Here is a 21,018-nt window from a genome sequence, read left to right as displayed (position 1 = left end):
CCACTCTTCCCCTGCCCAGGTTCCCTGCTCCCAGGAGATAAGGATGTGGAGACGACGGGGTGACCATATCACCTCGAGGCAGGCGACACAGGCTCTGCCTGATTAACGCTGTGCCAATTTTGGAGGCGCGTCCCCCATGGCCCCTGGATGAGGGGATGACTCTACCCTGCCTGGGGCTGATCTGCAGCCACAGAGCCTCAAGGAGGGGCAGCTCCACCACATGTCAGGGGCACACACATTTCGCCTGTGCTTACGCCACACACTTATCGGGCTGAGCAGCCCTCGTCTGAAAGGCAGAAAAAAACAACACACCACCCAACAAACCAACCCAAACACAAGATACCAAACTCTTCTGGGAAGGGATGGATGAGCACTGTGCAAAGAGCAGTGTGCAGTTCATCCCTCGCTTACCCTCCGCTTGCCCCCAGTGCCCCACTTTAGGAGTTCCCCCCTTTGGGAGTAGGTACAACTACACAGACTGCTGTTTGAGTGGTTGTTTTTTCTAAAAAAACACACATGGTCCGCAACACTCTGTCCTGAACCCTTTTTTCTCCTCCTCTTTTGGCTCCTCTAAATTCCCATGGCAATTCCAAGTTCTACAGCCTGAAAACACCTGCCCTGAACTGTTCTTTCACCTCTTGCCAGCCCATGGGCAAATCCCCACATGCCAAATTCTTGCCCCTTTCTAAACTCAATGGCAACAGTCACGTCCTGCTGGGAGGCAGAGGGAAAAGCCTGGACCTTGGGCAGCACAGGGAAAGAAGGGTTTCTAGACCAGAGGCAGAACGTCAAAAAGCATTAACAGCAAGCCCTGGTGCTTGACAGGCATAGTAGGGAGCTGAGCTCATTGCTTGGACTCTTGCACCATCCACTGGGTTGCCCAAGGGCCTTGTGCATGTGACTAAAATCTGCAACCCAATTTTACCAGAATTTGTGACTAACAAAGTGATCTGCCTTTCCTAGGGAAAGTAGTCCCTGCAGCCCTTTGCAAGGGAAGGGCAGACCTGCACCCTCTTGCCCTAGAGAATGCCAATACCATGGCAAAAGATCAAAAGAGTGCCTCCCTAATACCCCTCATTTCAGCTGCCACTGTATTCTTACACTCCCTCCCCAAGTCTCCAGTACTCCAGTCTCTCAGCCAACACATCTGTCACTTCCATCCAAAAATCCTCCTTGACCCCTTTGTCTTTCCTTCTTCAGATGCTGCCTCCAGCCCTAGCATGTGACCACAATCAGATCTCTTCTCTGTAAAACAACAGCTCCTATTTATATCAGGATGGGGCTGAATGAGTAGTAGTCACCACCAGGTCCTCCATCCTGACATAAAAGCAACATGCTTCACACAAAAAACAGGAGGAGGAAAGCATTTATGATCTCTGTCATTTCCCTAGTATCTCTATATACTGTTTACTCTACCAGCAATTTGCAGTGCCATGTACCCTTCCAATACTGGATTTACTAATGCAGCCCAGGCTCAGCTCTTCCTCTGTGAGGCTCAGGGTCCACATGGAATTTTGGGAGCAGTGCAGTGAAGCAGATTATTTTTCCCCTCAAACATGAAGGTGGGGCAAACTTGCTGGGCTACTGCAAGGCTCCTTTCACTCTCTGGTCAGGGGTGCTCCTGTTGCTTTCCCTCATCAAATCCTGAAGAAAGGAAGCATCTGGTCAGTATATACCAAAACCTAAAAAAATCTCACACACACACCCCACACACCCTCACCCCTTCACCACTGGATTAGGGCCACATGGCTCAAGGAACACATTTTCCTCAGCGAAAGGGGAAGATTTTATTAAGTTAAAGTTGAAGGGCACAGCGGAGCAGCAGCAGCAGTCACCTTGGGGAGGTTGGCTCGGGCGGGTGCAGTAGCAGCCTCACAGCTCCTCTTCCCCAGAAAGGTGAAGCCCTGTGGCTCTGGGCTCCTGCCAATGCAGGTTCTTGCAGGAGCCAAAAGGGCAGTCACGGAGAGAGAGCTTGATCATGTGGACTCTTGCCAAGGTGTCCTCTTTCAACCGTCTCAGGCAAGCACATCATGGCAGATAGCTCCAGCGGCTCCCTCCTATGGCTTGTGTGTCTTCTCCGCAGGTCCCTGGGGGCAGCACGGGGAGGGGGAGCATGGTCCTTGCCGTACATCCCAGGGGGACCGTGGAGACATTTGGAAGAGAGGGAATATGTGCCAAAGGTGGCTGTGTGTGGCCAGGAGAAACGGAGCTAGGAAAGGGGGAAAAACTGGGTTCTCTTTTTCAGGTTAGAAAAATGCGGGTGATGTAGTAAAAGTTTTCCTCCTCCTCTTCCCCTCCTTTCCACAGGGAAAAAAATTCCTCTATAAAATATAATTTTCACATATAAAATCCTGAGGAAGGTGCATGTAAGGAGCCAGTCCAAACAACGTGCTCAGGTATGCAGGCAAAAAGGGTTCATCAAAAAAGCTTTGGAAGGGGCGTGAGGAGGTTGGGGGGGGATGTGGGATTCCTCACCAAGGTGGCAATGGATAGGGATTCAACCTCCCTCTCCCCACAAGTGAGGAATGGAGCAAATACAAAACAAGAACAGATAACAAATGTAGAGCAGACCTAGAGAGAGAGAAAACCGGACATGGTTTAGAAAGATTCCAGTGAGCACAGAAATGCCATCCCTTCAGCTCCCTGGGAGGTGGCTGTCTGGTGCCCTGCTACAGACCCACTCATCTCAACACCCATCAGCAAGCACTGGTGGAGCAGGGTGGTGAGCCCAATACAAGCAAGCAAGCCCAATACAAGAAGCAGAAGCACTCTGGACATCAGGATGCCCTCATTCCTGCCACCTTGCTCCTCCCCATCTGTGGCAGAGATGCCTGCAAGTGAGCGTGGGGGAAGGGCTGGGTGTAGTTGGGTCTGTTTTGATGTAGATCTAAAATTATCTTGCTGCGATAGGGAAACCACTTCAAAGGTGAAGGCAGCAGAAACAAACACAGGGAATGTGTAACTACCCACAGTAACACCCAAGCCATGGGGCAAAGGCCAATATTTGGCTACCACAGGCAGCCTCGTTCAGGAGTGATCGGTGCTGGCTGCATCAAGAGCACCATGAAAAGGGGGCTGGAGCCCTCGGGAGAACATCAGGCACAACAGGAGGACCAGCAATGCCAAGAGGATGCCATAAGCAGAGAAGGATGAGTTAAGCCCAAAGTTTCAAAACTGATTGGAGTAGGAGAAACTGGCAGCTTCCACACCCCTGCAGCAGCCAGTCTCAGTCACCTGCACCTGCAGGGGACGTCCCAGCATCCCCAGGCTCACCATTACTTGCTGTTGCACAGCGACTCCTTCTCCTGCAGAGCCGCCATGGCCAGGCGCAGGTGCTCCTTCAGCTGCTCGATCTCTCGCTCCGAGCGCACCTTAATGTGATTCAGCTCTGCATAGACATCTTGGTATTTCCCTGAGGCAAATCTCTTGTCCTGCCAGGGGAGGGAGAGGGGTCAGGCAGCTTGCAGGGCTGATTTTAGGGAGGGTGGCAGCAAGGTGAGCCCAGCAGAAGAGCCAGCAGGTGAGGAGGGGAGAGCTAGCCTTGAGTTTAAAGCCCATCCCAATCTGGGCCAGGCAGAAACCACTCAGAAGAGGAGCATGGAGGTGTCACTTTGCAAACACCAGGCCTGAGAAGAATGCAGCGACACTGGTTCCACAGCAGCAGGGATGTGCAGCATCAGGTTGAGGAGGTGATGTGGGCTTTAACACGGCTTGCGTGGATGCGGGGCAGACATATGGGAAATAATAATCCCACCAGGAATGCAGGCCACTGAGAGAGCTGGGTGCAGCTGCTTATATGGCCAAAAAGTTATGTAAGTTATAAACTCCTGGAGCACCACTGAACTCCAAAGCCTCTTTCAGGCTGGCAGTGGCCTTTGAAAATTCCTCTGAAGGAGCTGCTGCCAGTGGAGGGAGCAGCACACCCGGAAACGGTGCCCAAGGAAACTCATCCACTCAGAGAGGAGACAACTAGGGGAAGCAGAATGCCAGGCAGCCTTCATCTAGGTTTCCCACTTGCAGAAGGTAGCCTGCAGTCTTGTCCATGCTTATGTGTGCATACATCTGGGGAAATCAGAAGCTCTGTGACTCCTCCTTTGTACAAGGTCAGCCTATGCCAGTCTGTGCTGCTGGAGCTGCTCTGTGCTCTGCAGTCAGCAAGGACGAGCAGCACAGGTAACAAGAGGGTTTGTCTCAAGCATCCCATCAAACTCACCCAAACCCTGCTGATATGCAGCCCTGATGCTTCCCTGCCTTCCCTCTCCTGCTCTTTCCCAATTGCTCTCAGAAAACACCAACCTTTTGCATCATCTGCAGCTCCTCCCGGAGGCACTGCACCTCCTTCTTTACGTACTGGAGCTCATTCTCCTTCACCCGGAGCAGCACCTGGGCCAGAGAAGGGGGAGAGGAACCAGAGGTGACTCAGGAGCCACCGCCTCGGAAAGGCCGGCAGGCCCTGGCGCAAGTGCAGCGGTGGAAAAGGAAGGAAGGGACAGAAGGGCTGGGGCAGGAAACGGCGCAAGCAGCCCGAGAGAGCAGAGGAGGCAGCCTTGCGGTCTGCTTCCTGAACCACTCCATTGTCACCCCCTCCCACTTGCTCCAAGCCAAAGCCATCAAGAAAAGAAGACCCCTGGGACAGGTGGGGATGGAGGCCACGGGGCAGCCAGGGGGACCCCGTACCTCCAGCTCGCAGGAACTCCGCTCGTTGTTGTGCGAAGCGCGGTCCCCAGAGCCCCGTGATGAAATAAAGCTTCGCAGCTTCCCAATCTCATCCGAGAGGCGGGTCTGCAGCTCCTGCAGGCAAAGACAAAAGACGTCAGAGTAGCCATGGCATAGGATTTCTTACTGTTCTGACCATTCCATCTCCATGGCAGACCCTGTTCAGCTTAGAGACCATGTTATAACCCCCTGTCTACAGGCAATGGCAGCACCTACATCCTGCAGAATACACTCGCCATATTTAATGTCACAGTTAGACAGCCTCTAACTCTTAACCTTTTTCTTTCTGATGATAGAATCTCAGAAGGGAAGAGATATGAACAAATAGGAGAGTTTTAATGGAGGGGTTGTGCTGTGTGAAGGAGAAACATGCTCCAATGCTCCTCTCTGCTGGCAGGAAAGCCCTTCTCTTGCCTGATTTTTCTGGAGGAGGTCCTTCCCCTCCCGCTGACAGTGCTCCAATATCTGCTCCCGCTCTTCTGCCTTCTGGGTGAGCTCCTCGATTTCCAGGCACTTTTGGGAATACTGTTCAGAAAGCACCTGCAGCTCCCGCTTCAGCGATTCCACGTCCAACCTGCCAAAGAGGCACCAGCTCATCACTGCCCCAAAACCCTTGCCAGCTCCCGGCCCCTGGCACTGCCTTCCCCTTGCCATGGCCAGCCTCTGGCCGTATCAGTCATTAGCACAAGACAATGTTCCCTGTGAACCCGAGCTTCAGTTCCCACACTCCTGCACATGAGCGTGGTGCTTCTTGGAGCTCCAAGCCATGCAGAAGAAATGCAGGAGCTTTCCATGAAGAAAATAGAGGGGAAATAGCTATAGGTATGAGGGAGGTGCTATAGGGAAGAGAGCCAAGCAGAGGAGAAACCTCACTGCCCTACAGCTGCAGCAGCCCTGGGAGCATACTGGGCACTCACTAGCCTTGAGGAAGGAGCTGGGGAAGTGGCAGGAGGATAAGCTCAGGGCTAGAGCTGCAGATGGAGTGTGGTGACAGTGGCACAAGGCAGCATCATCAGACAAGGGGAGTGAGAGAGATGCTTTCTTACTGGTGCTGCTTCTGGAGGGCTTCTGGGAGTGAGCTGCATTGCTGGAAGCTCCGTGTCCTGCCTAGCTCCTTATTCATTTCCTCCCGGTGGGCTTTCTTCAGTGCCTCAATGGCTGCAGAGGGGGACAGTGAGAAATGGGGGATCAGGCTGTGCCTGCCTCATGGAAAACACACCTGAGAACTGACTAAGCTCTTGCCACTGCAGCTTCCCAGATCTCTCGCTACAGATTCCCCCTCCTCCCCTTCTTCCCTCAGGGTATCCCCCACTGACTCCACACTCCAGGATTATCATCCTGCCAAGGGGACTAACACAGGGCACTGTGGGAGCTCTCTACCACTTCTGCCTTACCCGCCTACAATAATGTGCTGGTCTCCTCCCACCCATCCAGAGGCATGACCGCATTTCCTTCAGTATCTTTACCACCCCATCTCCACCAGCGCCACAGGAGCAAGAAGCACCAAAGCTCGTGCTCCAAGGAGTGCCAGCCTCACACCAGTATAGTGAACAGTGTGGCTCCAGTTGACTGGCATGACTGGCTTCTGGCAAGAGACATTTGGGGGGAGGCAGGAGGGAGCCAGCCGAGCAGGGGCACAGCTTGGTGTTTGCTCCTACCTGCTGCTGTTGCCGCTGCCTCCTCTGCCAGGAGCCGCTCCTTCTCCTGCCGCAGCCGCTCCAGCTCCCGCTGGTGGTGCCTCTGCAGCTCCTCCATCACTTGCTGGTGGGATGACTCCATCTCAGCCAGGCTGCGCTCACAGGCCTCCTGTTGTGAGGAACAAAGGTGTGAGAGACCAGGACAGAAGGAGGAAGGGCTTGGGCCAGGACAGACACCTGGCTGCAAGTCCAGGGACATTTTTAAAGAAGTGAGACTACTTCCCAGGAGGGTCTCTTCCTTCTGAAAGTGAGGTAGCACTTGAATCACTGGACATAACCATTTTACAGTGACACACATCTTGCAACCCCCCTTTTGTGCTTTATAGAGGAAGAATGTTCCTCTAGCTCTTAAAACTAAAGCAGCAAGACAGGAACATCCCTCTTGGTCCAAAGGCTGGGAATAACATGCCCAACACCACAGTTCCAACTCTACACCAGGCTGCATTGCCTGGCTGGAAGAGATCAACAGTGGGAACTGCATCTTAGTATCTGCCTTTTAAATGAAGCAGCATCCCCTGGAATCAATGAAAACTGAGCCTCCTCTTCTGAAAAGTGACACCCTGTATTACCCTGTGGCATGATGGAGACTGCCAAAGAGCCCTACCCACAGCCTAGTGGTTAGGGATCCTCCTCACACAGCCCTCCCTCCTTTCCGATGGCTCTGAGACCAAGGGGATGGCTCTTTCTATGCTGAGTACTATGATTAACTCGAGCTAGAGCAAAGCAAAGAGGGTCCCATCTTGGCACTACACCTTCACTCCCCCTCTAGATGCTGGCAGCGCCTCCCTGAGCCTCTCAGGAAGGATTTGTGCACCAACAAACCATGCCATGATGATTAATAGCCTGAGCCTCAAGGACATCAGCAGAGAGTGAAGGTACATCCCCCAACAGCTCCTTGCCATCCCATTCCTTCCCCACTGAACACTAAAGCTCACACAAAAGACACTGGAACATGTGTGAATGCAAACCCTCCCTGGCTACTTCTCTCTACTGTGATGAGGGAAGCTGGGAAGCTTCACAGAACCACAGTGGAAAAGGTGAGGAATCAATTTGTTGATCTATTCATGGACCAGCTGCAACCCTTGGCAGACAGAGAGAGTGAATCCTTTGGAGAAAGACCAAGTTTGGCCTCAGATGTGAAATGCTGGCTTTTTGAGCCAAGTTATTAGGAAGATAAGGAAGTTCCTTCCCACTGCTTTTACGCTTTTTTTTTTTACCATAAAGAGGCCTGTAAGCTGTAAATATTAAATCACAATAACACAGAGACTGCTAAGTGTCTGGGCTGGGTACTACAAGGCTTGTGGGTTTCTTTATCTGTGCTAGGTACAGCCAACCCTGTGGAACAGATTTCACCAGCCCCAATTTCCTGCCCTGCCAACCCCCTCTGCCCCGGTATCTTCCAACACATAAGGCCCATCCTGAAAATCCCACTCTATGGTCAAACGGCAGCCTCCACACAGGAAATCCCTGCGGGATGTGACCCTGCTTGCTTTGGATCAGTCCACGAGAGGGGAAAATAAATAAACAAAGAGAAGTGAGAGGATGAAGCATGAGTAAGTTCTGCTTTGCTGGCTCTCCCACGTGCTGTCCCAGCAAACAAATGGGCTGTGCTGTCAAAGTGACCTTCAGGGCTCAGGCTGTCCCCAGGGACTGACTGACTGACTGCTTTTAACAAGACACGTGGGAGCCCCAGTTAGCAAAACCCACATGTGGTGAGCACCAAACCACCAGGGAATGACCAGAGGCTCTGCAGGAAGCTGCTGACCCACTCCTGAGCTGGGGAATGGCTCACCCCCATGGCCCAGGACACCATTGTGCCCATATGCAAAGCAAGACACAGATCTTGCACCTCTCTCCAAATTATCCTTCTCTCCCTTTATAACCCTGGCCCCTTTAAGGCCGAGCAACATGCACCAGCCTTTATGTAATTAACATTGATTACAAATGGGCCCAGTTAGGGTCCCCATGGCAACCCAATGATTAGCAATACCTGCTTGGCAATAAGCTTTGAGCCAGAATTTCCCAGTTTGGTACTGGGAGTGACCCCCAAGCCCCAGGTCTGGCACTCTACTCACCTGTGAGATGTACCCTCGGGGCACATGGCTGTCCCCCTGGGATTTTGCTGCCTCCCGAAGGCTCTCGTTTCTGGCCCGGCAGGACTCCAGCTGTGCCCGCAGTGACTCGATCTGTGCCAGAGAGGACAGAGAAGGATGTTCAGCCGAGGGTGGAAAAGTGCCATGGCCTGACCAATGTGCCACATCCAAACACTGGGCCTATGGATGGGGAGGACAACACATGGCCAATGGAGGCCTCTGCTTCCCCAGCAGCCTGCCAAGAGACCACACAGGCAAAGCCAGCCCCAGCCTGGTTAGTGCCAGTAAGGAAGGGAGGAGACATCCCAGCTTTCAGAGGTGGATCCATGCTGGAGGAAACCACCACAGCATGGTTCCTTTCGAAGGCTGGCAGGTGAAGTGCTTGCAGGTTTGGGAATAGCCAGCAAAGAAAGACTGTAAATGTACTTCCAGGAAACATAGATTCCACACAAGCAGTGTCACTAAATAAATTATTCTGGACCAAAACATGCTCTGGGGAACCTCTGTAGGTATGTGAGAGCTGGCCTCTAGCCTTGCATTACCAGGTTCCAAAAGCTTCCATGCACTTGAGGAGCCAGAAAGAACGAGCATCTCCCTGCACCTCTGCCTTGCTCTTCTGCAGAGCCTCCTTTAGCCAAGTACCACATTAAGGGGCCACCAGAATCCCAGAGATTTCAGAGAGGAGGGATGCTCCTACCTCCTTTTTCAGCGCCTCACTGGTGTCTCCCTGGCTTGTCTTGCTCTGGTTCAGCAGTGTTGTCAAGGGCACCCGCCTCAAGTCCTTCAAGGGCAGGTGCTCCAGTTCCAGCCACTTCTTCTCTATCTCCTCATTCAGACGAATCCTTTGGTCCTCCGAAAGCGGAGGAGTGGGGAGGTCCTGCTCCCCGGCCTTGCGGGAAGGGTCTCCTGCTGGGCCATCGCTGTTTGGGACCCTGCCATCGGGGGTCTCGAACCATTTCCGCCTCTCCTCTGAACGGATGGCCAGATCCCGCTCCAGCTCCTCATACCTGGGAGTTCGGTCAGAGATCTTCACGCTCCCTTTTGTCCTCTGCAGGGACCCCTGATTTCCAGGGTCTTGTGGCAAGGGAGACAGCTCCACATAGTCAAAGGCATGGCGCTGCCCATCTGCCTTCCAGTGACTGCCCTTTGAGTTCCCCTCGGAGCCTGAGCCTGGCCGCTGCTGCTCCTCCGTCCGGAGTGAGCCTTTCTGGGGAACGCAGTTACGGAAGTTCTCCTTGTCACAGTCAGGGAGTCTGAAAGCAGAGCAGGAACTGGTGAAAGAGAGGCACTGTGTGGGAAAGAATGCCAGGAGAGGCACAGCCAACTGCTCTAGGCGCAGACCCTCACTCAGCCCAGCCTTACAAAACTCCACACTGAGTGCAGAGCTGGGCCTGTAGCATCCCATCCCTCAGAGAAATAGATTTCTCCACCAGGCAGCAAGGATCCACCCTGGCTCCAGCTATGCTGGTGGAGAAACCAGTCTAAACTTATGTGGTGAGGCAAAAAGCAGGTAAAAGAAAGGGAGCCATCAGGTTCTCAACCCCTGTCACTGGCTGCTGTAACCAAACCACTTGCAGAAGGAGTAGACGGCAGGGCTGCTCTGAGAGTGGTGAGATTTCAAGAGGGGCCTTCCTTGCCCCTGCCAGTCAGGGTAGAGGGACAGCAAGGGAGAAAAAGGACAAGTAGCACTGGGCAGCTCTTACTTGGTGACGTCTGGAGCACTGACTGGGCGCACATTCTTCCTCAGGGCCTCGATCCAGTTGCGCCGGATGCCAGAGGTCATTGCTGACAGGGTGAAGACAGCATCCTTTGTCTGCAACAGGGAGGTGACAGAGGCCCTCTCAGCACCCAGTGGATGTGCAGCAGCTCCCTCTTGCTCCCCGAGACCCACAGCCACTCACATACACCAGTGCTGGACTGTTAAAAAGGCCACCCTCTGTCTCAGGCTCTTGGGGACAGGTGGAGGGGTGGGAGAGGAGAGGTGAGAGGGGTATTTGAGGAGGATCCTTCATGGGACCATCTCCAAGCAAAGGCAAAAAAAACCTTGCTGGCACACTAGGCCAAACATGCAGTGGTGCAAAGCAGTTGCTCAGGTGCCAAGAGTCAGGTGCCAGCACTGGTGTACAGCAGCAGGGCACAGGGAAAGCCAGACCATGAAGTGCCCATCCCTGCACACCCACAGAAATATCACTTCTCATGCTGCCTTAGCAGTCACCTCCTGCTGCTACAACAAATAGACAAGGACAGAACTGTACTGGGGCTGGATCCAGGGTACAGGTTGTCACTCCGAGCATGGTCAGCCAAGTTACATTGAGATCTGCAGTGCTCACTACTCCCCCCGCAGTTGTGGAAAAGTTGCCTTGGCCAACATGTCACTCAGACACTCCTGGCATTTAGCTTGGCTGCTGGACTGCCTCCAGTACATCCTTCAGCCAGCCCTGCAAAGCCTCCTCCTCCTCCTTCCTTCCTTTGCAGGCAGCCAGCCCTGATGTCCCAGAGCACTGTCACCCATGTGTCAAAAAAACAACCTTGGGCCACCATGCTGGCACGAGGTCTGTATGAATTGCCTCTCAGCATCTCGGCACAGGGAGGGAGCACGCACTCCCACCCCGTGTCCCTTGGTGCTGCCGCTCCGTATGCGTGGTGCCGGACACTCACGTGTATCTGGAAGCCGTAGTTGCGCTGCACCGCAAACTCTGTCACATCCGTGCAGGAACGGAGGTCGATTTCTCCATCAAGGTCATCAGCCTGCAAGCACAGCCACCCGCTAGGACATCAGTGTGCAGCCAGCTTTGAAAAAGGCCACCTCTGCCTTCATCCTACAGTTCCCTGGGAGCCAGGCTCAGCTCTTTGGGAACCAGGCTCAGTTCCCCAGCACAGCATGGTCTCTTCTAACAGAAGGGCTGCCAGCAGCATGGATGGAGAGCATCCCACATACCCAGCCACAGGACCAGCCCTTCTCCCCACCTCCCATAACTGACAGTCCCTCCAGGCTTTGCCACCCTGCTTTCATCCTCTTCATCACCCCTTAGCAAAGAGCAGCTTGGCACCTCAGCCATCCTTCAGGAGGACATGGTGCTGTTGCTTGTCCCTGGTCACGCCAGAGCTGTGCTCCTTTCCCCCCAGCCTGGAAGGAAGAAAGGGCTGGTGAAAGGCTGGCCATGCTTACCTCCTCTGCGTTCGAGTCCCGGTAATACCTCAGGCTCGAGTCGGTCAGCACGAACCAATGTTTCTTCCACTGCAGGTGCACCGGGCAGGGGGAGGGAAGGGAAAAGACAGGAGGGAAATGGACAGGCAGTTACCAGGGAAAGTGTAGGAACAAGGAGGGACGCTCTGCACTATGACCTCTTGGTCTTCTCTTCCCTTCCTCCCTCCCAGATCCCCCTTGTGACCCTCAGCTGGGAGAGAGGCACTCGATGAACCTCTGTGTCCACACACCAAGCGAGGCACCTCCACCGAGAGTTTCCCACTGTGTTTCCCAGAAGGAGAGACCTCAGCAGGCAAGGAGGAAGGAAATCAGTGGGCTCACTGGGGCTCTCCAGCAGCAGGGGATAGGGGAAGAGGCAGACTCATCTAAGGCTTACCTCTCCGGGCTCGTCCAGGATGGACATCCATCCCTTCTTGAAATTGAGAAGATCCGGCTGAAAAACAAAACAGAGAATTACTGTCTTGGAGTGACCCACAAAAGGGTTTTCCATGCCAGGGGGTGGAAGGTGAGTCCCCTATGGCAGAACAAAAATGGGAATAGCCTTTTAGGAAACTCATGGGGCTATGCAACCCTATGGCAAAAAAAAACCTGGGCATAGCTCTCAGCAGTAGTAATTTCTGTAAGAGGAAGCAGAAGATAAGGGAAGAGGTTTTAAAAAAGTAAAGGAAAATATGCAACAAAGAGGTTTCCACAAGGTGCCTCAGAGGTATTTATTCAGAGAGAGGGAGGCAGGGACAAGGAGAGTGGGCAGAAGGGAGTGCTCCACCACCACCAATGGAGCTTGCCTCAGAGATGGAGACAAAGCTACAATGAACCAGACACGCCTTGTCCCAACCCTGGCTGTCCATGCCCCAGAGTTATGTCCCTCTGGTAACTTCACCACTAATAATTTATTAAAAACATAGTAGCTCAACTCTCACCAAAAACCTACAGGAGGCAATTCAACAGCTGTGAAAACACGTTGACTTTAAACAATGTGCCCCAGGGTAGAGATGAAGTCAGTGCTTGATCCTCTCCCCTCTCCCTCCATTCAACCTCCCTGAGATTCTGAATTTTTCTCTTACCCAGCTCTGTCTGCTCCCCCCCACGGCAGAGTCTGCCCTCTGCTCAGCCACAACAACAGAAGATAAGGATGAAGAGAATTTCACCCAGATTACCCTGTGCCACAAGGAAGTTTCCATGCACTCTTTGCCTCCTCCTAACTTCATGTCACTGCTGCAGCATCCCAACCAGTTTATCTTCTTCCCAAGGTGGAGCACCAGAGAGCTGACTCAGGGGAACCTCTCTCCCTAGCTTTGCCCTCAGCCAAACAGGCTCCAGCTGGTCCATCCTCCCACTCCTGCCGGCTCCCAGGAAGTTGCACCATCAAAGAATTCAGTCCAAGGCCTCTCCTCCCATGGAAGTCAGTTTGCCAACCCGCTCCTTCTCAGGCAGCTGAACCAGGCAGGGAGAAGAGACAGTACCAAAGCTGGACCTCCCAGAGGTCCAGCACCAGACCTGCCAGTCCTGCGGAAGCCACCAGCAGTCCCCACATGTTACAACTACCAGCTGAAACAGAGCTGGAGAGAAGGAGGCGTCTCAGCAGCCGATGGCCACTCCACATCCCCCGAACAAGCCCAGTGGCCAGCCACAGCTGCCCCACAAACCCAGCTCCCTGGCTGTATAGCCAGGCCAAGCCTTTCCCTGCTTTCATCTCTCTGAGCTGCTGCTCGTGGGTTACACCCAGGGTTATGGGGCGGCAAGAGCAGAGTATGTGCCGGCCCACCCTGGCGCTCTGGCTATTGGTTCCAGCAGGAGCAAGGAGTCCTGCCAAGGGGAGGTCACCGCCTGCTACAGCTTCAGGCCTGGCCAGAAGCATCCGGCAGTCCTGAGCTCCCTGGGAAGGGAGGGAAACCAGAGCAAAAGGACATGGGGGGCTCCCAAACCTCACCTCCTGATGAGGTGACAGGCAGCTGGTGCTGGCAGCTAGGAGACAAGGGGGATTTATGCACTCCCATCAACCCAGATTTGTGGTGGCTCCACTGCTGCCCTGAGAAAGCACCCCAAAAATTAATTCTTTCTCTGTTTTAGCAGCTCCACCCTTTTTCCCGTTATTCCTTCCAGTCTGGTGACTTAAGTTCCAGCTCTGAATTCAGAGTGGTGAGAGGGAAGGAAAGGAGACAAAACATCAAAGTATAACCACCCCCCTCCTGGGACACACGTGCACTCAACAGAAGAGAGAGAGATGGGCAGGCTCCATGGAGGCAGAAAAACAATGTAGGGAGAGAGTGGGGCTGTTGTACAGATCAGCTGGGTCTCATCTCATTGAGGATTTACAACCCCAAAGCATTAGGTGCCAAAATAATTAATACTAACAAGATGCATGCTGCTGAAAAAACTGCCACCGAGTCCTGCCAAAACTGCTGCCCCCAAAGTAGTGCTGGAGCCAGAAAATCCCCCTGGAGGGCTTTTCCCAAGCAGGCAAACTGCACAGGGTTTCTGCTTTCCCTGCCAGCCTTAGACATGAAGCTGCAGCTCTGCAGAATTGTCTTGGAACTATTCTCGTCATAGCGGGGTCAGTACCATAAGTAGAGGCCTCAGTTGATACACAAAGTGCTTAAAGCCACTTTTTTTCCCTTCCCCACAACCAAATCCAGTTCCCTGATCCAGTATAAAATGCTCAGAGAAGAGCATGGGGCTCAAATAGAATCCCTCATCCAGAGGAAACGGCCCAGCAGTGGGAGGAGGAAACATCCAGGAAAGCCGAGCTGCTGGGAGAGATCCGGGTGCCAGAGGTGCAATGATGCGACAGGATGCACCCCCGGCAAATGCACGGCCCTGCAGCTCGGGGCTGCGGATGGCTTGGGGGGTGGTGGCAGTGATTTTACCCAGCTGCATCCATACCCATCAGTTTTATGTTCAGCCCCACAGCTGGCCAGGTAAAGGCACTGGAGGGAGTCTCCAGTAGCTGGGGATGTAGGTGATTTCTGGAAAGACTTGCTTGCAACAGCAGGTTAAGGAGAGGCAGCTGGCTGCTCTGGTTGAAGAAAGGCTACAGGGAAGGTGATAACAGTCTGTAAGTATCCGAAGAATGTAAACACCAAAGAAGGAAAAGGGACAGGGTGGGAGCAAAGGAATTGCTCCTGGGTGGTACTGAGGCGCCAGGATGGAGAAGTGGAGGAGAAGAGGCTGCAGAAGGCTGCGAAAGCTCAGTGTCCGAGCAGGATAGTCAGGTGTGTGCTTTCATCACCAGCCTTTGTCATCACCCTGCCTCCTGCTCCCCAAAAGCTCCTCAGCAATGCAGGTTCTGAGGCACTGCTTCCTCCCACCTCCGGGAGATGGTGCAAGGGGCTCTCAAGCCTCCCGGAAAGCACAATGTCTCCTCTCCTCTAAAAGGGGAACCCACTTCATAAGGCGTGGGCCCCAGGCCAAAACACAAAGCAAAACCGCTCCAGCTTAGCTGGGTGAAAGCAAAATCACTCGCAGCCTGGAGCACACATGCAGCTCCCGAATCTACACGTGCAATGAGACGAGCCAGCGGACGGGCTCTCCCCTTCCCACCGCCCCCGTGCGAAATGCCGGCGGGCACAGCCCAGCCTGTCACCTCCACCACCCCGCTCGCGGCCGGCAGCCGCCTGTGCCAAGCAAAGTTCGCCCCAGGGGTGGGATGCTCCCTGCCCCAAACCGCATCTGCTTCCCACAGGGAGCCGGAGCTCCCCACGCCCGGGGGGACACCAACTTGGCATCCGACTGCGGTCATAGGTGCGGTGAGCTGGCCTGACCTCAGCCCGATTCACGCTCACGCTTATCGGGGTGGGGTGGTGCCACGAGGAGCTCTGGGGGGTGATGGGGAAGGGAACCAAGGAAGAGCCGCCACAGCCTGGAATCCCGGGGCCAGAGTCCGCCAGGGAGCTGCGGCTCCAGAGATCCCCGGAGCGCAGGGACCCCCGGAGGCGGCGGCTGACAGCTGGGGTCCCCCGCCCCCTCCCAGCCCCGGACCGTCCCCCGGGCTCCGAAGGAGGAGTCCCCGCGATCACGGCCCACCGAGCCCCGAAGCCCAGGTCCCGACTCACCGTCATGGCGGGGGCGCCGCGGCCGGCGGGGCCGGGGTCGCGGCGGGGCCGGGCGCTGGCAGCCAGGGCGGCGGGGCGGCTTCAGCGCCCGGGCGGCTTCCACGGCCCCACCATGCCCGCTCCGCCGCCCGCCCCGCGTCCCCGCGCGCCTCTTGCTTTTCTTTTTTTTTAAGGAAAAAAAAAAAAAGGAAAGGAAAAGGAAAGGAAAGGAGGGGGGAAAAAAGAAAACCACCTCAAAAAACTTTTCTTTCCTCCCCCCAGAACTTCCTGGGAGGACCCGGGCAGGCCAATGGCAGCCGCAGCCGCCGCCCCGACCGCCCGCAGCCAATGGAGCCGCCGGGGCGGGCGAGGCCGCCGGTCCGCACGGAAAGGGGCGGTGGCCCCGGGGCGTTGGGGACGGGACGGGACGGGGGCGATGCTGGGGTCGAGCCATGTCCCTTTCCTGGCCCGCTGGCCCGGGAAAGGTGAAGCCCTGGGAGGGACGGGTTCAGCCGCTGCTGCCCCGGGAAGGGACTGCCAGGAGCCCAGCCCTTACTCAGGCAGGGTTTGCTCTCAGGCTGGGATTTTTCGAAGGCAAGGATTTTCAGCAGTGCACACAATGGGGTCCTCGCCTTGGATCCTGGGGCTGCTTGGTTTTATCCAACTAACTAAACCTTTCTGGGTTCATGGCAGGGGTGGTAGGAGGTCATGGGGAGGCTCCCAGTGCCCCTGGAAAGCCATGCCAGCTGGCCTCAGGAAAGGGAATTGCTAGAGAGAGTCCCAAAGGAAAAGGGGAGAGGGGCTGTGCATCACAAAATGCCAGGCTGTACTGTGCAATCACACCAAGATGATGCTTCTTGCTGCAAGGCAAAGGGAAGGTGCCAGAGCTCAGTGCTGAAGAAACCTGGCACAGGTGAGGCGATCTGGCCCAGTTGTACAGGGTGAGTTCAGGGCTTTGGGCTCCTCTCTGGTCTGATACAGGGAAGTGAGGGAAAGGATGTCACCCGTTTCGAGTTTCAGAGGCCTTTGACAGCCTCTTTCCTGGCTGCAGTTTGTCCTTGTGTAAAGAACAAAGGCAGGTCCTAGCAGAGGATGACCTGGCTGAGATGACTGATGTGCACACAGGGGGGCAGAGGCAGGAACTTGTATGCAGCTGCCAGCAACATGGGCTCCTGGAATACTTTCTGCAGCCCCCCATAGCTGCTGTAATGCCATTTTGCAGGAATGCCAACACAATACACTGTATCTTCTTTCACACCACTAAAGTCCGCTTCATCCCTGTAAAACCCTCGGTGCCATCACAGCACTGGCCAATAATAAAAGCAAAGGAAAGTAACTGTACTGAGATTTTAGTCCCAGGTCTACTGTTTACCCTTCTCTGGCTTTATAAAAGGGCTCTGTGCCTCAGTTTCCCCACCTGAGAAATGGGTGAAGGACAAAGAGGAGTGCTCATGAGCACAGCATCCAGGACATCATGGGGAGGCAGCACCATGCTGGACCTGCTCAGGTCAAGTGCTGGAGACCTAGGTCCTGCCCTCAGTGACTACCAGAGAAGGGCAGTTGCCCCTCCTTCACAATTCCCAGGGCCTGGCCCCTACCTTGTTCCGCTTCTTACTGGCATTCAAATGTGGCTGCGGGCTTCCTGAGGAGCCAGTGCTGCTTTGTGGTGGGAAGGTGCTTCCACCCAGCTGGGGCTGCAGGGGAGAAAGCAAGAGCTGAAGCCATTGGGGCTTAGTCCTCACCTCAGTTTCCCAGATCTGAGCATCCATCTCCTGGCGTGAGCTAGGGAAGAGAGCATCTTCCCTCCTCCCAGTGCCAGGCGGGCAGTACAATTTCCCTGGAGAAGCAGAGGATCCAAGGGAATCAGGGTGCACAGAATTGCAACCCAGTGGACCCACCCAGCCTGTGCTTGCCAGTTTTAGGCCTTGCAGGGTCCCCATCACCTCTGGCTCCTGCCCTACTCACATGGTAAATGAGAAGACTCTTGTTCCCCCAGTCAGTTTCCAATGGCTTCTCAGGGCTGTGTGTATCTCGTGTGTGCTCAGGACCCTTCCAGTCCTCATCCAGGTGCTGTGCTGGACTCTCAGGTCTTTTCCAGCTGTCATCCGACCGTAATCCCACATCCAGACATCTAGCAGGGTTTTTCCAGTCCCTTTCCAGCTGGCGCATCACATCTGTATGGCACACGGGCATCTCTTGGCGCTTCCAGTCCTTCTCCCACACCTGTGCTTGGTGGGCATCCCCCCGGCCCCTCCAGTCCTGCTCCAGTGGTCGCGTCGGGCTTGTGGGGCGCAGGGGCTTGCCTCGGCCTTTCCAGTCACTGCAGGTGCCCTTTGCAGGCTGGGAGGATGTCAGCTTTTCCCGGAGGCTCTGCCAGCTACATTCGGATGGCTTCCTGGGCCCTGCAAGGTGCAGTGGCTCCCCTGGCTTCACTCGTTGCCTGTCTGGCCCCCGCACCAAGCTGGGAGGGGAGATCTCCTTTTGGCTTTTCCTTGTGCTCTCTGTACGTCTCCCAGGACTGAGGGCCCGTGGTGGCGGCCCTGCTCGGCTCAGCCTGACGATATCTGTGCCCTTCCCAGCACCTGTGGGGTGCAGGGAATCCCCTCGGCTCCTCTTCTCCAGCATCTGCTGTATACCCCCTGCTTGCCAGGTGGCTCGGCCCCTGTCTGAGTTTGGGGGGCGGGCAGGCTCCCCTCGGCTTCTCCAGCTTTTCTCAGTGCGACAGGGAGGGGTGACGGGCTCCCCTGCTCTCCTCTCCAACCTGCGGGCTGGGCTTGTGGAGCGTGGGCTCTGGCTCCCCCTCTCCAGCAGCCAGCCAGGGCTAGCAGGGCGTGGGGAGTCCCCCCGGGTCCTGCTGGCCTTCTCGGGGTGCTGAGCTGGGCTGGGGGAACGCCGGCGCTCTTTGGGGTCTCTGCTGCGCTGCTCCAGCTGCCAGGAGAGTCGCTGACCCTGGGTCACAGGGGAGAGAAAGCAGGGATCCTCTTAAAAAAGTGCCAATGAGCAGAACGAGATGGGATTAGGGCTAGCAGGTGATTTGGTTAAATGGCTCCCCAGAGAGAAGTTGCATTCCTGTGCATAGAGCCAGTCCATACTGTAGAGAAGCCTCTTGCACCCAAAGGGTGAAAGGGCTGCTGCATTTTAAGAGCCAAGGGTCCCAGTCCATGACAGAGGAAGAGCTAGGATTAAAGGGAAGAGGGAGAAGGGGAATGAAAGAGAGAAGCATGTGGCAGAAGAAGAGAAAAATGTGACAGGAAAAAGCAGCTCAGCTTGCAGAGCTGGGATGAGGTCCTGCTGTGCAGCCAAGCCTCACCTCCCTGGGCAGGTTCGGGCTGGACCGCCTCCGAGTTAGGTGGCCTTTGCTGGGAGGCACCGGCGTCTTGCCATCGAGTCGGTCCACACGGCCTTCCTCCAGAGCCTGGAAGGCCTCCAGTGTCTCTGATTTCCTGTGGGCACACACAGTTGGTCCAGCTGCCACCCTGCTCAGCTAGGAAGCAGAGCCCCTGCAAACCCTCCTCCACCTTATCCTGACCCCACAGACCTCCACCTGCCCCAGATACTGTGTGCGCCGTAGCCTCTCCCTGTCCCCACCAACCACCTCAGCTTTCATATCCTGCTGCCTCACCCATGTCTTCTTCACACTACTCCTCAAGCTTCCCTTCATCTTTACATCCCACCCACTTTCCCAGTCCCTCCTTATGTCCCCTCCTGCCCTGTGCGTCCACTACTGGAGCCGATCTTGCTCCTCCAGCTGAAGCCTAAACAGCTACTGGCTACTTCTTGGCATCCCCAATAATTTCCCGAGTGGCTCCTACAGTGAATGTGAAATTCCTGGGGAGATATTTATGCTAGGATTGGGGAACACCTCTTTCCTGGCCCTTTTACTGTGGGGAGCCTTGCTTTGTAGCAGGTCCTGCAGCTTCCAGGTGGCTGTGAGGATGAGGAAGGTAGGATGCTCCCTTCCACAACCTTTCCAACAGCCTCAGCTGCCCATATGCCACAATGGAGGAAGCTCTGAGCCTATACCCAACCCTTGCTTTGAGGGAAACTTAAGCACAGCTGAAAGCTGAGCTCTGCCATCTAGCCTTGCCTTCCTCCTGAAGCACAGAGGTGGGGGCCCCCAAGAGCGTGGAAGGGCAATCCCCTGCCTCTGACCACTGTGGGGTCCCATTACTTCTCACCTGCGTTCACATCCAAACATCCTCTCCACCTCCACTCGGCCAGGGCTGAGTGTCCGGGAGCCATAGCGGTCAGCAGCATCCCGCTGGCCGAGGCGCTTGGGCTTGGGCAGGTCTGCCAGCACCGTGTACTCCTGCCTCTCCAGCCCGTGCCGTGCCTCTGCACCCCCACTGCTGGAGTGCCCGTGGGACTCCCGGACCCGTGGGCCAGAGAGGCGCCCACTGCCACCCAGCAGGTCGCTGCGGGCCGGCGGGGAGCCAGCTGGGCTGCGTGGCAGGGTGGATGCCCAGGGAGGGTCAGTTTTTCGGTGCTTTGGCCAGCTCTCCTCAGGCTTCTGGCTGGCAGGGCGGCGCTCTGGGACGGGGAGAAGGCCGTTACTGGGGGAGGCGCGAGCGACGCGGGATGCCACCACGTCCACGGCAAAGCAGGTCTTCGGAGGAGAGCTAGAAATGGTCCAGGAGGGCAGAGATAAAACCCAGACTCCCTCGAGGCAGGGTGGGAGCACTGGAACACAGCACTTCGAGCCGAGGGCATGCCAAACCATGCAGATAGAGAGCACCAAAGACGCCCCCGGTTTGCAGCCAGCACACACACAGATGGATTCTCACATAGTGCCCGCGGATGTGTTGAACACTTCCTGGGACCAGAATTAGATAAAGAGATGCTAAATCTAAACAGAGATCTGCCTTGAACCTCAGAGACCCCTGGGTGGAAAGCACACCAGAACCAGGATCTCACACAGGAGCAAACCAAGAGTACCTGCTTTCAGTGGACAGATTTCTTTCCTAAAGCCCTGGGCTTCAGTTCTCACCCAGGATCCAGAGGGAACAGGCTGAGCCCACCTGGGTCTGTCTGCCTGTGGGGCTCGTGACCGCACCTCCTCCTTATGGCCCAAGTAGCTCATCATGTCCCGTTTGCCTGATCCCAAAGTGTTGTCCCAGAAACGGGTCATTTCCCCTTCCTGGGTGACAAGATAGGGCAGATCTCTGCAATGGGGACTAGTAGCTTCTGTAGGCTGGAAGGAGGTAAGAGTATATATGAGAACTTACAGCCTGTTCAGCTCAAAACTGCAGGTAAAAAGGAACCAGAAGAGGAGC

The 21,018-nt window shown here is 55.3% G+C and overlaps 1 protein-coding gene across 2 annotated transcripts; it reads right to left on the bottom strand.

The window, feature by feature from the left end:
- Nucleotides 1-1,762: 1,762 nt before the first annotated feature.
- Nucleotides 1,763-15,928, bottom strand: TRIOBP (TRIO and F-actin binding protein). 2 transcript variants are annotated; one of them, XM_077783393.1, is made up of 14 exons: nt 15,767-15,928; nt 12,091-12,147; nt 11,676-11,744; nt 11,165-11,254; nt 10,210-10,319; nt 9,204-9,759; nt 8,489-8,599; nt 6,375-6,522; nt 5,763-5,874; nt 5,131-5,290; nt 4,678-4,791; nt 4,297-4,383; nt 3,274-3,431; nt 1,763-2,087 (listed from the first exon to the last, which is right to left on the bottom strand). In XM_077783393.1, exons 1-13 carry the CDS (start codon nt 15,770-15,772, stop codon nt 3,276-3,278), a joined length of 1,776 nt encoding a protein of 591 aa, XP_077639519.1. In that variant the 5' UTR covers nt 15,773-15,928; the 3' UTR covers nt 1,763-2,087; nt 3,274-3,275. The 2 variants fall into 2 exon arrangements, with proteins under 2 accessions (XP_077639519.1, XP_077639518.1); XM_077783392.1 differs by having other exon boundaries at nt 1,763-2,571; nt 15,767-15,927.
- Nucleotides 15,929-21,018: the final 5,090 nt, after the last annotated feature.

This window comes from Lonchura striata, chromosome 5 (assembly GCF_046129695.1).
Source record: "Lonchura striata isolate bLonStr1 chromosome 5, bLonStr1.mat, whole genome shotgun sequence".
NCBI classification, from domain to species: Eukaryota; Metazoa; Chordata; class Aves; order Passeriformes; family Estrildidae; genus Lonchura; species Lonchura striata.
Note: the sequence above shows the minus strand (reverse complement) of the source record. Positions and strands in the feature narration are given on the sequence as shown.

What these genes read in the sequence shown, in the direction of transcription:
- TRIOBP (XM_077783393.1), bottom strand. An exon ending in GTGAGGCGCTGAAAAAGGAG is followed by an intron (nt 8,600 to 9,203) that starts GTAGGAGCATCC and finishes TCTCTGGCACAG; the next exon opens with ATCGAGTCACTGCGGGCACA. An exon ending in AGCTGCAGATGATGCAAAAG is followed by an intron (nt 3,432 to 4,296) that starts GTTGGTGTTTTC and finishes CTCCCCTGGCAG; the next exon opens with GACAAGAGATTTGCCTCAGG.